Consider the following 16,071-nt stretch of genomic DNA (forward strand, 5'->3'; position numbering starts at 1 on the left):
ATACCCCAGCAAGGTCTCTAAAGATGAATTTGAGGTGTCTTCCATTGCTATAGTAACTCATCCTTTCTAGCCAAACTTTTCTTGTTGTTGTCTGCCATAAAGATGGCCAAAGCTGATACCGTCTTATCTTGTGTCTTATCGACCAGGAGCACCTGCCCGGCCAGAGGCTGAATCAATAACTTCTGAAATTCCATTGCTCTGGCCTTGGACAAAATGTTAAAGTGTCCCTGCATGCTGCTGTTGCATGTCCAGTCTCCTGTGAGACACTTATCATCAACATGTCACTGATAGGACCAGGAACAAATCTTAATAGCTGACCTATTGGAACACAGCTTGACATATTTCAGTGACATAAACTCCTCCCCACGCACCATGTCTCCAAGACAATATAAACAGTGTGTTGGACTCAGCATTAATTAAATGAACCACATTACAAGTTTTTTTTTTGTTTGTTTTTTTTCATTTATTTATTTTCGACAACCAAAACAGAGGAATAAAGGTTACTGAGGAACATCACCACTGTAATGAAGCAGCACGCCCACATTCTGATTAGCACTTCTCTCTTTCCAGTAACTTAAAATGACTCACATGTCTCCGAAACACAAATGTGTCCCATGAATAGCTCTAACTCATCCACTAAATGTATGCTCTTACAATATGTAGTGTCTGGGGCTTTTGCTGTGGGTATTGGATCATTGGGCTGGGTATTTTATGTCATAAGAGATGATAGAGGAGTGTGGTCCAGAAAGCACACAGGCACACGCCCGACAGAGTCACAGCCAAATCTCCCCTCTGCCGACACCACTGCTCACCATTCAGGATGGTAAGCCATTGATTCCCTGCTGCTCTGCCATCTTGTTCTCTATTCACATGGACACCATCTTGACTGACAGATGATGTCCTTGTCCTCAGCGCAGCCACACGGTGACAGGGAACCCTTTGATCTGTGTTAATTGGCAGATGAGGAGGATGAAAAGTAGCTTGTTATGGCAAACAAATACAATTAGATTATCTTCTGATGGGCAAGACAGAGGAAGCAGTAGGAAATTAATATGTGGGGAAATTGCACCATCTTGTGGCAAGTATGTGCAAGTGGCTGCGGTAGAGAGGAGCACAATTACTTACAGCTCTGTAAAGGCAGGATGACAGCAATGACAATGACAGACAGAAGAGATGCATATACCTGTAGAGAAATAAGAAGAATTATTTAAATAAATCATCACATTTTTTCTTTCTCAAAACAGCAGCCTATAGTATCCTTAATGTCTTATTCATGAAGAAAGTCCAGTTTGCATTTTCCCATATTTCAATTATTAAAGGCAGATCAGTTATCAAAGGATTGTAATATACTGTAGGAGCATAGTTTGCAGCGTGTGGAATTTTCCTCTAACTACATACAGTAAATTTGCCTTACGCTTACCAAGAGGAGCTGTGCACTGTTCTGAGTCATTCTCCTCAAGGCTTTTCCCATCTGAACTCCGAGCAGAGCTAAGAAGCAGGGTGTTACTGTTTCTTCATTCTCAATCTCCAGACATCTGAGGCGATAAAACAACAGGCATTTATTTCAAACTTGTACTGAAAATTAGATTTAAAAAAAAGAAGCGACTGTCTCGTTGAGGACAGATGCAAAAAAATAAAAAAATAATAACACGCATGATTAAAATGACAAAAATGATATCAGTGAGTAACAGCAGTATGAGCAGAGCAGACGTGAGGGCACCAAGACAGGAAGTATGGGGAAACAACTACCCCGGCTCTGTCCAAGGAGAACCAATTCTGCCTACCAGCTCACTAATTAACACAATACATCTTGTTTGTTTAATGACTGGCCAAGAGGCTGCCAGTGGAGTCTTTGTAGTCTTTCTTTTTACCATACATATTTACTATCTTGATCTAAATTTTGGCAAGAAAGAAAACAAGCTCCCACCCCAACATTATATTGCAAGTATTATTACCACTAAGTACTATAAAAAGTCTTATATCACCTAAATAATATTCATAAAATGGTCTGTTTTGGAGAATGTCACGCATTAAACAAGCACCTTTTTAAGATCTTCTCCACCACAATGTCCTGCTCATCATGATGTGACACATTAAACAAGGCGTGGAAGCTGAGCGGAAGAATGTGCCCTTGTTGTGCCAAAACGACCAAGTTGTACATTCCCTGTGAGTAAGTGTGAAAATAAAATCATTACACGGGCTGATGGGTTATTCACGGCGAAAGTCTCCAAAGTCTCTGTTTGTTGTTTTTATTGCGGTGTGCCTGAGTCTGTGGAAGTTTAATTAAGTTTATCATAAGGTGATGAGATTACAGCCTGAGTAAATCTGTCACCTGAGGGCTGCCTGCTAGAGCTGCCCTCCCATACATTGATATGGCCTGACCAACCAAAGATAATGAGTCTTGCCGCATGCTGGAGGAACAGTAGTAGTAGTAGTCTCCCATTTTCAGCAGAGCTATAAAAGAAGATAAATACTTTCTGTTTATCAACCGGATTGACAAGGAGAGGAAGAGGTTAAATCAAAATGAAATGAGAGGAACTCACCGGCTGGATGGGGATCATAGTTTAATATGGAGTGGTTAAGATATCTCCTCTGACAATCATGACTGAAATTCACTTCCTGCATTTGGGAGAATGAGCACAGGGTGAGAAAAAGCAAAGCAATGATGAAGGTTATGCTATCATCTGCTAGCAATTTCCCTCTGGCATAATTTTCTTATTTTAGTATGTGATTGAAATTATGTGCAGTTTATTCTTTGACAGTTGGCATTGAGACTTGCTGCTGAAAATGAGACAGAAAGACCAGTGCTTGTCTTGTTGAGGACAGACACAAAGGGTTAAAACCAGATAAACAACATACATTTACTTCACACAGGTGCGCAACATTGCTCTGGGCCAAACCCAGACCGGTTTCAGCTGCCAAAACGTACTTCACAAATGCCTCCTGCCTGTTTGTAACACAATGAAACAAATGTGAAGAAGCAGAGACAAATAGTAAAGAAAATGATTAAACGCAGACATTTGAAAAGTAATTAAAATTAATGTCCCTACCAAGAGTCCCGGAGGTAGGCCTGGAGACCCTCTCTGATCATAAATCCAAGGTGTCCATTCTGTTCACAGACCGTTTTTAGCATTCTGCACAGAGAGTAAAGGATGGGTGATGAATTATGTATTATAATTTTCACCACAAAAATATTTTAACATGATCTAAAAATAGTTTCTGATTTGTTGAGGTCATTCCAAATAAAAGCCTCTTTAGCTGTAGCAGGAGCTCCTTTAAATTCATAATATACCAGAGGAACAATGGTAAGCAGAATCTCTCTGTGCCAGACAATAATGCAGTGACAGTGACTCTTATTTTTAGATATGCAAATGGTAGGTTCTGACCTTGAATTAGCCACTGTCATTGAAATTAGATGCCACTGAGCTGCAGGCTACAGTGCAACAGCCCATAACAAAGCTTTCTTCACCAAGCTAATGAAAGCCTCTTACATTACAGCCTTCTCCACGTCCCGAGACACCCCTTCCAGGCTTCCTGTTGAAAGGTACCAAGCTACCTCCACAGATGCAGCTACATGTCCAAACCGTGATGCATTCAGAAACTGCTGGAATGCCGCCGTCTGTGGATCATACAGAAAATCAAGCGTTTGTACCAAATCACTGATAAAACTTATGAAAAGTTTTCACAAATTTCGACATTGTATGGCACTTGAACCTCATTCCTCTGTGGACTGTTTGGGTTTTTTCCATTGAGATAATAAATTCCCAGGTTGAACATGCCATCATCACTCCCATTTCGCGCTGCTTGTTCAAAGTATTTCACTGCATTTTTATGGTCGTTCAGTATAGTCCCATGGTACCAGCCCAAACCATTCAAGGCGTTAATTGAGCCCTAAAGCAAGGAAAGAGAAGCTGGTATAGAGAAGGCACAAACTATAAACAGGACTGATTATTAGGAGAACGCACGTACCATTGCTGCAGCTTTCTTCAGCAGCTGAAAACCTCGGGTGTAGTTTTTTTTTACTCCCTGGCCCTGAAGGAATCAACATCAATCAGTAAATCAATAACTGTCAAAACACAGACATTCACACACTCTCTCACACCCATACACACACACACAAATACCCAGTGTTCAAATTAACTGTAAAATAGGTTGAGTCTTTATGACCTTCATCAGTAGGATGGCATAGTCGTACATTGCTGAAGGATCCTTCATCTGTGCAGCTCTTCTTTCAAACCACTTCGCTGCACTCACTGTGTCTTTCAAAACTCCGTGCTGTCCCCTGTAAAGCATTGTTCCTAAATGTTTCTAAAGATAACAGAGTTTTTATTGGTCTATTCTAAACACATATCTACTGATGACAATAGACAACTTAAAAGTAGTATTTAACTCAAACATACCTGAGCTTGTGTGTCTCCTCTCTCTGCTTGGAATTTCAGGTACTGAAAGAGGTCATTTGTCAGGTGTGTGAGGCCGTTTAAATCCTCTTGATTGTTTAGATAGATGTGTTCAGGTGTGTATTGCTTTAAGAGAAACACAATGAAACTTTAACATAGTAAGCTACTATAAGTATTGCTGCTATAACAACTAATACTTGGAAAATTAAACTCTGAGCTAATGGGCTTGGTAACAGTCAGTTAATAAATTAAAGGCTAATTAGCATTGCTCAATCACTAATGAGGCAATAAGTTCACATAGCTCATTTAAAACACGTGCTGTATTTGCACCACCACTCCTGTCTCTGACCTTTTTCAAACCATTGCTTTTTTGTGAAACAGTTCTGACTCCAGCGGAGGAGGTTAAATAAAAGTGAATTGTACAACACAGCTAACAAGCTATAATAACTTCCTCTATTTTGGACTGGCTACTGGTGAACTGTGCCAAATTGTGTGTGAAAGATCATCAGATTAAACTGATGATTAAAGCATATGTAAGGTATTATTTATTTAAAATGTAATTAATCTGCTTTACCAGGATTTCGTAACGTGTTTCAGTTTTCAATGGAGTTCTGCCAGGCCTAAAATGGTCAGAAGAGCTCGGACAAAACAGCACAGCAGATATCACTCGACCAAGATAAATAAAACTGTCATATAGGACCCTATGACTTATAATAAGAAGCTGATTGAGAAAATTGGGTGTCAGGAAGATTGGATCCAAATGGATTAATGAACTGTCACCTACTCAGAAAGGCTCCAAGCTGGTCAGAATGTTGTAGCTAGAGTTCTCACTAATAAACTTAAACACAATTATTTTCTCTGGGTATTGGCTGCCTATTCAAGCTGTAGAAGATAATATGGTCTTTCTATTGTCTTCATGAACCTCTATTCATTTGATGCAGCTTATTTAAATATACCAAGGATAAACAGGAAATCAGTCTAAGCAGAGTTTTCTTATAGCGGGCTCCTTATCTTTGAAGCGCTCTTCTCCTATTCATCGTGACAGCTTACTCATTCACATTTTTAAATTAAGATTTAAGATCCACCTATTCTCTCTTGCTGGACCAACAAACACACTATTAATCATATTTTGGAGTCACTTTTGTATCCCCACTGCAATGTGCTTTTACTCAGGTGTACAGTTTGTGTCTATCTGCATGTGGATGTCTGTGTGTTTGCCATGTCAGGCACCCGGGGAACAGTTGGGGGGGTTAGATGCCTTGCTCAAGGGCATGTCAGTCATTACTAATGGAGGGGGATGGTGTTGAGAGCTTCGTCTTTAAAACTCACTAATCAACATGCTACAACTTGTTTGTTCAATATGTCCAAAAAACAAAATATAAAAATGACAATTTGTTATTTGATACTCTGAGTAATTTCTTGGCTGGGTGCAGTGGTCATCTTCAGACAGTGCCAAGCTACTAGTTTAACCATGTTTCCAGTATTTTTGATAATCTAAGCTAACCGGCTGATCACTTCATATTCAGAAATAGTCAGAAAGTTAACAGATTTCTCGTCTAACACTCATCAGGAAAACAAATAAGCACATTTCCAGAAATGAAAATGCCAACTATTTCTTTAAATGTACTGGGATAAATTGAGTGTTATAGTGTAAACAAATGCTCGATCCGCACTAACAACTTTAGCAATTCCTTCATAAGAAAGGGTGATACTTAACTGGTTTATCATTTCCCTATTCCAACTAATACAAGTATTTCTAGTATAATAAACCAACTAGTAAACAAAAAAGACTAAGGCGAATCATGCCTAGCAGCTCTGTGATGTGCTTAGGCACAGTGGTGCTTAGAGATCAAAACTAACATCTAACTTCTTACTCAGTTCTAGCATGCTAATATATTAGCATACATATTGTTGTTCACCATATTCACCTTAGCTTAGCTTAGCATTATTTAGCATTAAATTAGCAGTTATCATGCTAACATTTGCTTTAGCACAAAACACAAAGTACAGCTGAGGTCAGTGGGGATGACAACTGTCTTGCAAGTAGGTGGTTGTATTGCAAAAGTATTGAACAAATTGAAATTTTGAACTCAGGAGTTTACAGTTTCTCCTCTCGGGGCTGAGAATGTCTGCTCAAACCCATTCAGTAGTTGTCAAAACTAAAGTAGAGGACTGAAATTGCCATTCCTAAAAATAATAATACACTTTAAGTAAACATACCTCATCTTCATGGATCCTGGAAATGTCAATGCTGCTCTGCGCTCCAGCATTAGAATAGTAGCTGTAAGCCATGTCCAAGTCTATTGGAAATCCATCAATTCCTTGTGTGTGCTTGTACCCTGCATGCATCAGGGCAAAACGATTATCTCCTGCTGCGCCTATCAAACTATAGAGATAACCCTGAAACACAAGCGAGTCAGTCACTGGTTCTTGAATTTCTGTCGGGATCAATAAAGTATCTATCTATCTATCTAGAAGTGATGTTACAAGTGATACAGCAGTAATTAAGGAACAAAGAAGGAACTGACTCTACCTGTTGTCGATCAGCTGCGTGTCCCAGGCCAGAGAGATAGATCGTGGCCAACAACAGAGATGCTTTGTGATTTCCAAAGCAGGAGGATGCTTTAAGTAAAGCTATTGATTTGGAAGTGATTTTGCTTTCTGTCTGCTCCACTGTAAACACTGTACTAACTGCCTGCTCAAACAAAGCACTCCTGAGATCCTTCATGCCTAAAGAGCCTGCACAAAACAATACCAAAAACTGTCAAAACTGTGAATAATAATGTGAGTTATGTATCATTTATACAGGTGTTCTACAGATGTGGTAAAACAGTTCAACAATCTATGATACCTGTTCTGATTTCCTTCTCTTTTGTTTGCAAGAAATGGAAAAGTGTGCTATAATTAAGTTGTTTTTCCCAGGTCCACGTTTGTGTGCTGACTTCCTCTCCAAGCTGACCCCACAGTCTAATGAAGTGAGGGGTACAGACACCTGAAATAAAACATGGCCTGTCAACAGCAATCTTTCCGTGTTTCATAGATATGCTGTTGTTGTGTTGACACTCTGTGTGTGAGATGTATTTAAGGTGGATCCCTGTAGCATGGTTTTAACACTCCTTTGATGGTCTTGTCAAAATAACATTTCACCTTCGCTGATTAGCGACGGCCGGTGACTCTCAGTTACTTGATGCAGAAAAGCTCTCGTAAATGCTTTTATTTCCTGACACTCCTGATAAGTCCTGTCCAGTTCCTGTAATATGGACTCCGGGTTTTTTACCTGTGACAAAGGGTAAGATAACATTGTATTTCAACACACTGTAATAAAACAAAAAGACAACGGTATTCTACTTATGATAGGAAAACAGTCACTTTACCTGTTCACTTCCAAAACGATAGTATTTGATAGGTCCAAAATACCCGTGGATGCCTGGTATGTACTTGCTTCCTCCGATGACGAAGTATCCATCAGTGTCATCATAATGGAGACTGTCCTGAAATCTATAAGAAATCAACACAGCTCAAACCAGCTCTCGTGATCATTGTGCATGTATCAGTCACACTGTTCTATTGCCATATTCTATAACTGGACTACCAGGTGTTTTGTAAGGGCAACAGTTCAGTTGTGTTTTTCTCATTTCACAACATTTGAATGATCAAACACAAGGCATATTTTCTTTTTATATGTCTTACTTGTATACATATCTGTAGGTTTCATCATCCCATGTTGCGTCGAGCAGCACCTGAAAGTCAGAGATTGTAATGCATGAGCTTAAGACACATAGAAAAAAACCTACTCAGCTGTGAACAACTCCAAATTGCAGTACACACTGCAATCGCCTGGAGTTTCCCAGCTGGAAAGGAACCATCTTTCAGGATCTTACAGCTGTTCCAAAAGGACATCAAATACGGCAAAGGCACCAAATGAAAGTCAGAAGAGAAAGGATGACTGTAAGATGTTGCTCTGAGCTGTAGTTTTTCAATTCCTTATCCCGCCCCCCGAGAGGCACACACTGAGGTTCTATACCTTTGATTCCTGTATGTAACAGTCTAATCTAATCCATTTCCACAGGGGCAACACCACACTGGCTCGAAAAGCTTCATCTTCTCCTGTTGTCACACGTGCTTGAATTATGACATCCCCTGCACAGGAGATATAACAGTCATATATCTCACCACAGGAGATCCAGTGCTCTTTATTAATACATAACACAGTCTGTTACACAGTGTCACAAAACACACATTGTCACTCACAATCATCTCATGATACCCCTGTTTAATCCCCTAAACCGGTATCAGGTGTACACACAAGCTGCTGTGACCCACCTGTGTCAGTAAGCTGCATCACAACAGAGTTGTATGAATTGTTCCTATCGACATGATGGATGATCCCACACAGCTTCTCGTGACACCATTTCAGTAGGTAGATCCACACAGACAAGGTGACGCTGAAAACCACGCAACAAAACATGATTTGACAAATCATTTCTTCAGCCACTGAAGCGCGAGGCGGAATTTAAAACACAGCGCTATCTGCTAAAAATGACTGACCTCGCTGTCTGTCACTGACCGTAAATAAAAAGCTTATATGCTCTGGTGAAGAGGCTTTGTGAAGCTTGTGAAGTCATTTGTAAGGACGGTGAAGTAAAACTAAAAGTGGAGTTTCTTATAACAGCTGCCATTACTGAAAATGGAACAGTCACTGTCACCCCAATCACCTGTGGCCTATGAACTTGCTGATATCAACACATTAAACCATAGGTGAGCCAACATTTGGTTGTTATTAGGATCATTTGTTTTTATTATACATGCCTGTAGTATTTAACGTCTAAAAATTCTGCAATCCTTAACTCTAACCTCACAACATTTGAAGACACAACATTTTGATTTGATTTTTTTCTTCTTCCTGTGTAGTTGAACTTAATTCAGAAGAAGCTCCAGTTAAAATGAACAAAATGAGAGGTTACTGAGTGAAGCTTAAGTCCAACCTGGGCTGCGTCACAGCATGAACGCGTGCTCTCTCCAGGGCTCTGTCATTAAAAGGCTGGAATCTGCGGACCACTCCAAAGTTCTCACCAGTACTTGCCAGTGGGAACTTAAGTATATCCACTGTGTCTACGGAAAGGCAAAATAGCAAAAGGTGATAAGATGACATACAAACTAATAAAGATTTTGGCATTAAAGATGGAATTTGGGCAATAAAAAATGTGACTAAAGGGCTTACCTGACTCATGAGGACACTGATGGATTCTGTATCTGGTCATCTGCCACATGAGTTGAGCAGACCATGAAGGGCACACAGTGGGAGGTTTGGTTGGACGCTCTGAGAGTGGTTTTATCCACAGCACTTTATAAATCCTCAGCATGGAGCCATGGTATGTCCTGGGTTTACTGCCATCATTAAGGTGGTCTAACCAAGCACGAACTGTCGCATTTTGGGCATCCAAAACACGCCTGTTGAAAAAGCCATGTTGATATAAAATGGATGGAGGCCATCTGAGCAACACATGGTGGATCCTGTAGACACGGGCTGTGCTGCTGATCCATTTCCTCCTGAAGACCACTAAATCTGTCTCCCTTAATGTAGACACCACTGTCTCCACTGCAAGCTGACATGGCTTGGAGCAGTGATACCGCACACGGACCACTGAACCATCTACCACTTTGTCGGGGGCTGAGTCAAACCCTATAAAATTGTCAAGCAGGCTCTCACCAGTCTGGGATGTGGAGGTTGAAATGGCTGGTAACACATTGTGTCCCTGGGGAAAGTGAAAATTAAATGAAAGTAAACAAAGCATGCAGTCTTTTTCACTTAAACAAATTAAGCAAGACACATGGATATGTTGCAACACTTTATATTTTCAAGAGGATGTTTCCTTGGTTAAACTGGCACAAAGTGAGTTTTTGGCCACCTGGGGCAAGCAGAAAAAAGTTGTGAGCACAAACACTGACTTATACTATGTAGACCAAAGTATTGGTATGGGGCTGCTTCAGCATACCAAGACATGTTGGACAATGCTATGCTTCCAACTTTGTGGCAACTGTTTAGTGAAGGTCCTTTTCTATTCCAGCATGACTGTGTCCCAGTCCACAAAGCAAAGTCCATAAAGACATGGCTGGATGAGTTTGGTGTGGAAGAACTTGACTGGCCCACACAGAGTCCTGACCTCAACCCCATCCAACACCTCTGGGATGAACTGGAACTGAGATTGTGAGTCAGGCCTTCTGGTCCAACATCATTGCCTGATCTCTCAAATCTTCTACTGCATAAATGGGCAAATATTCCCACAGAAACCCTCCAAAATGTTGTGGAAATCCTTCCCAGAAGAGTGGAGGCTGCTGTAGCTGCAAAGCTGTCTGTGTATTTAGAATGCAAAGTCATTAAAGTTCCTGTTGGTGGGATGTTCATGTGTCCCAAAGCTTTTGTCCATATAGTGTGTCACCATGTAGCTCCATTGGGAACGCAGCATAGAGTGTAGCATCTTCTTCATCTCATTGTGGCATGTTAAGCCGTAATGGCTTCATCACTGCTCCCTGAGGCCAGAGATGTTGTGGGTGCTTCCAACCCAGAGGCAACAAAGAGCCCATGCCATAACCAAAAACCAACTTCACCAAGCAGCACAAAGGTGAGATGTACGCTATATCTGAAGTATTTTCAACAATATTTTCAACCATTTTCAACAATATGTATTGGTTTTTAAGAGAGAAAAAACTTGAAGGATGAAAACTAAATGGTTTGGCTAAGTTATGTCTTTTTAACCACCCCATCTCTCTGCCACTTTCTTGAACTTTTCTATGGGATCTCTTCTGAGGTTATCATTACTTTCAGGTTGATGTGGTAAATGTTAAAGTGTTAATGTGTCAATCGTGTGTTAAACTGTCTACATCCCACAGTTAGTAAGCAACATTAGCATTCAATTAGTTGTGTTTTTGACCAACTTGTAAATAATATTCAGTCTTTTCTAGCTCTGTGTTTTTTCTATTGTGCCAGCTTCTGAGGGAAATATCTGGTTCTTCAGCTGCTAAATGATCCACTATGTTTACCACCTATTCTCTAACTGTGCCTGTCTGCCCTTTGCTGAGCAGGTAGTGTTTTTTGTTTTTTTAGAGCCTTCTTGCTGACAACAGCTGCCAGCTACAAAAGTAAAGTTGTGGGGCAGACAGCTAGACAGCGAGCTGAAACTCACTACAAAATTCTGTAAACCCAGGGAAGCTGCAGATTCAGGTGGTAATTATCAGTAGGTTCATCACATCAAATAACCTTTCAAATAACCAACAGCATTTAAAGGTACACTGTTTTGGATTCAGAGTCAGATTGCAACCAACTGAAATTCATTCCAAGTTAACAACAATAAAACAATTCTTAGTTATACACTAATGAAAACACAATTATTAATATTCCATTGCTGGCATTAAATCCTGCTAAATGCCACACATTTAATACTCTTACTATAAAAATATCAATTCAAAGACTAAACAAATGAATAAAATATGTGTCCAAGTTTAACACCCAGCAACTAATATCAGGGTTACAGTAAGTAGTCACTTAAGACATTAATTACAATAAAGTGTAATAAAGTTTCTTACCATTATAATAGCAGCAGCAAAGACATAACCAGAAAAGATGGAGTGTAACAAATTCATTTTCACCTGTTTTAGCTTATGTTGAATTAAAGCACGTAATCCTTCAGTTCTTCATCAATCTATTCAAGAAATAAAGTAAGTCACATGTAAAATACTGTTGATACCTGGAAGTGTATCAGAACGATTTGTTCTTCCAAATCGTGTGGCAGTTGTGAGCTGTCAGGGTGTTTACCCTGACAGGATTACCTGATATTCTGGTGTTGCAAGTTCAGCAATTTGCATAAGTTGCCTTTGAAGGACTACAAACTGTACCTAAAAGGCTTGGCTACAATAACTCTGTTGTAGCACAAAAATGTTGTTTGACTCATTTTATTTGTGAATCTATTTGGGAACTTTTCCGACAGTGACAGTGGTGCATCAAACCTCAAAGTCTAACTTAATATGATGCATTCGAACCAAGGTCTTGCCATCACCCAGTGTCCATGGCCTACACCCACACAAGACTTTGAAGAAATCTGATCTGAAAAACAACCTGATATCACAGCCAAAACTAATTACCCATGGCCTCCTGACTGCTGATGTGTTAAAATCAAAGGAATGAGGTAACTGCTGCTGATGGGTTTTTTCAGTGATCACATGTAGATAAAGGCAGTCTTGTTGCCTATATAAAGGGTTACTGATGTTAAAATACACAGTCTACAGCTCTACAGGACACACAAACCTCTGTTAGGCTACTGATATGAATATGATATGATTTGACTGGACTTGATTAGAGAGAGGTCATCATATTCAATGGCTTTACAGGACCTGTGTAATTTCCAAGACTTATTTGTGGACAGTATAGCCATCAAAGGTTCTTCAGTGCCTTTTGGAAAAAAGACTGGCTGTGACTACGTGAGTGCTCTGCCCTTTAGCAATAGCACAAGTCTGTTTAATTTTTATACACCAGTTGCAGACTACCTTTGTGAAAGTCCTATACAGTTTGGGCAAATTAGCACCATCCAGAGCTCCAGCACCATCTCATCTCAAGACTCCATCTTGCCATCCCTCTCCTTACCCACAGGTCTCCCTCTGGCCTCCTCTCAGTCCATCCCTCTGCCTTTTCCCATGTCTCATGGCACCACCACCTTGGCTTTCATGTTTCAGGGCGGCGTGCTGGCTGCAGCAGACACTCGGTCCAGTTGCTCTGGGCTCGTGGCGTGCCCAGCCTCCCAGAAGATCTTGCCCATTCACAGTCACTTGGTGGGCACTACTTCAGGTACTTCAGCCGACTGTGCCCTTTGGAAACGGATTCTGGCTCGAGAGCTGCGGCTTTACCAACTCCGTCACGGCCGCCGGTTAACCACTAGGGGAGCTGCCAAATTGCTTTCCCACATGCTTCACCCATTCAAGGGAACTGAGCTGTGTGTGGCTGCCACATTATGTGGGTGGGATGGAGGAGAGGTAGGTGGAGGCACAAAAATTGATCTCAGTGGTCATAGTGAAACAACAAAGAGTCAAATGACAGATCTTGGAACGTCTGTAGATACCAGTCTTGAAAAGAGCGGGCAACAGTACTTTGCTAGAAAAAAAGTAAGTTTTTCTGGACCCAGTTTGTGCTACGTGTGCAGTGATGGCACTCGCCTGCAGGGAACACTCTTCTCCGTAGGTTCAGGATCACCTTATGCCTACTCAATTTTGGACCAAGGGGTTCAGTGGGGACTGACAGTGGACGAGGCCACATCAATAGCCAGAGAGGCTGTGTACAGAGCCACACACAGGGATGCATACTCAGGAAACTATGTAGACATCTATCACATCTCCTCAAAAGGATGGATTCGCAGGAGCAGAGAGGATTTGAAAGAGGAATATTACAGAGAAAAGGCAAGGCGAGAGACAACGAAGAGACAGGACTTGATTGTGAAGGAATAAAGACACGAAACACGAAAAATGCCAAGGGAAAAGAAAAGCAAACATCAGGGAGTATTTTGGAGAGACATGATGGCTTCTTTGCAGTAGATACTAAATTAATGAACAGGACAGGCAGTTGTATCCTCCAGGCTATTTCTCAAATGATTTGAGCATGCATTTCCTTCCCTCTAATAAACAGCTGATGTTTTGTTTGTGCTGATGATAAAATGCATTCTAACAGCACACTGCTGGCTAGCATTTAAACGTTAAAACAATATGAATCAATTGAAGTATGAGAGATAATTACAACCTACTCCTGCATGTGCTTGAATGGCATAAACACAGAGAGATGCAGGAAAAAAAAGACCATAATGAACAGTCCAAAAATCTAAATGTCTGGAGTCTGAAGATCATAATGCATTGTTGTGTATAAGGGAGCAAATTTAGCCATAGCAATAAACACTGAGGAGTTGAAAACTGATTTGTGTTGGCTGTCAGAATTCATCTGAAGGTTCTTTGACACTTCAATAAATTAATGAATAAATGAATTTTTGCTGAACTTGCCTGTTCATTCTGTTTGTGCAGTCTGGTAGTAAATTAATCATAATAGTAATTATTCAAGTAACAATGACTGCAAAGGATATTGGGGAAAACGGTAAAGAACTGTTCATCCTCACTGCCTTTTCAAATTTCCTTTAAGGCATTCAAAGTAAGTTGGCAAAATTTTTTCAAAGGTCTCCAGGGAAACCATATGGGAGAAAATTTGATAGCATATGGACTGTGCTACAACATATGATGAGGCTTATTTTTACAAATCATGACAGTGTGCTCAATGGCTAATGTGTGCATATGTGAGCACGTACACATCTATGTGCTACCACTGCGTGAAATAAATTACAGGCAGGGTTGCACGATGCAGGTCAGCACATCTACAGTGCAACATCAGAGAGCTGAGTGTCTTCTCAAACATGCATTAGAACTACTGCACGACTGACTGTAGCTGTGAGTAAGTGGGGGAAAGCCTCCCTTCTTCCCCAACCTCATCCATAATTCCCATCTTAGGAAATTCATTAATGACAGAATCACTGAGCAAGTGAAAAACTAAAAAAAAAAAAAATATGAGTGGAAACCAATTTGGTGGTCCAGATTTGCTTGCAGTGACAAACTTGTAAGTACAGAACAAGTTCTGAGAGAGAGCGAGGACAGAATCCTCATTGCCTATCGGAGTTTTGTGCCTGGCAGTAGAGATGCGACTCAGTGGGCGTTAGGGCTTCCTTTGCTTGTCCTCATCAAAGCTTTTTGTTCAGTTTTGGCAGTTTCTACTCCTTGCATGCGAACTGCAGCTGAGAGCAGAGCGAACTCCATTGGATTTGACCAAGAAGTGAAATGGCACAGACCCTGCTTTCTGAGTTAGAAATTTTCTAAAAAATAGTTGACAGCCCCTTCTCACAGTCAGAACTCAGAGTATGTTTTGCACTTGTAAATGTGTCCCTGCATGCTCTCACACCCTGACTAGCTGATTGATTGCTTCAGCTTGGCAGTGTTTTGTGCTTGCGCAGTAGTCTTGGTATTAATACACCTCCGTACTGTATCCTACCCAGCTGGATACAAGGGATCTGAGGAGTGACCTTAGGGTTGCAAGTTTACTTTCTAGTCATATCAATGAACACTTGTCTTACCACCACTTGTTCAAAGGCTCTCTTGTTTCTTTATCAGGAGGAGCCAGAACGCAAGAATGATCAAGAAACATTGATGTGCAAAGCAACACCACAGTGTGTAGATGAATGATCGCTTTACTTTACTGTCAGTAAGCATGTGATTCTGCCACTGTGCTGAAAGTACTGTTTTCATCAAAAGATAAAATTCTCTCTTTTTAAACATTAATTAACATTAACATTTTAGCAAGAAACAACCACATTCTATTTCAGGACATATATAATGTCAAGGAGTAAAAACATCCTAATATTGTTAGGGTTATGTCATGTTATCATTTCCACACAGATACATTGGGCTGAATGTTTAGATCTTTTGCATCCAAAAAAAACTTTACAGATATAGACAAATTATGAAATGATGATGCTTTGAACTTTCATCACTGAAATGTGGATTAGTAAGGTCAAGTTTATGTTGTCTTTTTTGAAGTTGTTTTTCCTGAGACAAACAAAAATCATTAAGACTTAATGTGACTGGATGGATGTGAACT

General features: G+C 40.4%; 2 protein-coding genes across 3 annotated transcripts; one reads left to right on the top strand and one right to left on the bottom strand.

The window, feature by feature from the left end:
• Window positions 1-448: 448 nt before the first annotated feature.
• LOC124060878 (protein sel-1 homolog 3) lies at window positions 449-12,189 on the bottom strand. 2 transcript variants are annotated; one of them, XM_046392248.1, is made up of 24 exons: window positions 11,982-12,189; window positions 9,619-10,153; window positions 9,383-9,509; window positions 8,721-8,842; window positions 8,422-8,537; window positions 8,088-8,137; window positions 7,772-7,895; window positions 7,545-7,674; window positions 7,249-7,389; window positions 6,931-7,136; window positions 6,618-6,797; window positions 4,401-4,523; window positions 4,168-4,308; window positions 3,970-4,032; window positions 3,715-3,891; window positions 3,492-3,619; window positions 3,051-3,134; window positions 2,860-2,947; window positions 2,544-2,619; window positions 2,387-2,454; window positions 2,043-2,164; window positions 1,421-1,535; window positions 1,126-1,183; window positions 449-944 (listed from the first exon to the last, which is right to left on the bottom strand). In XM_046392248.1, the coding sequence occupies exons 1-24, from the start codon at window positions 12,036-12,038 to the stop codon at window positions 715-717; spliced, it is 3,261 nt and encodes a 1,086-aa protein (XP_046248204.1). In that variant the 5' UTR covers window positions 12,039-12,189; the 3' UTR covers window positions 449-714. The 2 variants fall into 2 exon arrangements, with proteins under 2 accessions (XP_046248204.1, XP_046248203.1); XM_046392247.1 differs by having other exon boundaries at window positions 2,333-2,454.
• Window positions 12,190-12,737: 548 nt separating this feature from the next.
• psmb11b (proteasome 20S subunit beta 11b) lies at window positions 12,738-13,889 on the top strand. The gene has a single exon (XM_046391971.1). The coding sequence runs from the start codon at window positions 12,771-12,773 to the stop codon at window positions 13,887-13,889; it is 1,119 nt and encodes a 372-aa protein (XP_046247927.1). The 5' UTR covers window positions 12,738-12,770.
• The last annotated feature ends 2,182 nt before the right edge of the window (window positions 13,890-16,071 follow it).

Source organism: Scatophagus argus, chromosome 6, assembly GCF_020382885.2.
Source record: "Scatophagus argus isolate fScaArg1 chromosome 6, fScaArg1.pri, whole genome shotgun sequence".
Lineage (NCBI taxonomy): Eukaryota > Metazoa > Chordata > Actinopteri > Scatophagidae > Scatophagus > Scatophagus argus.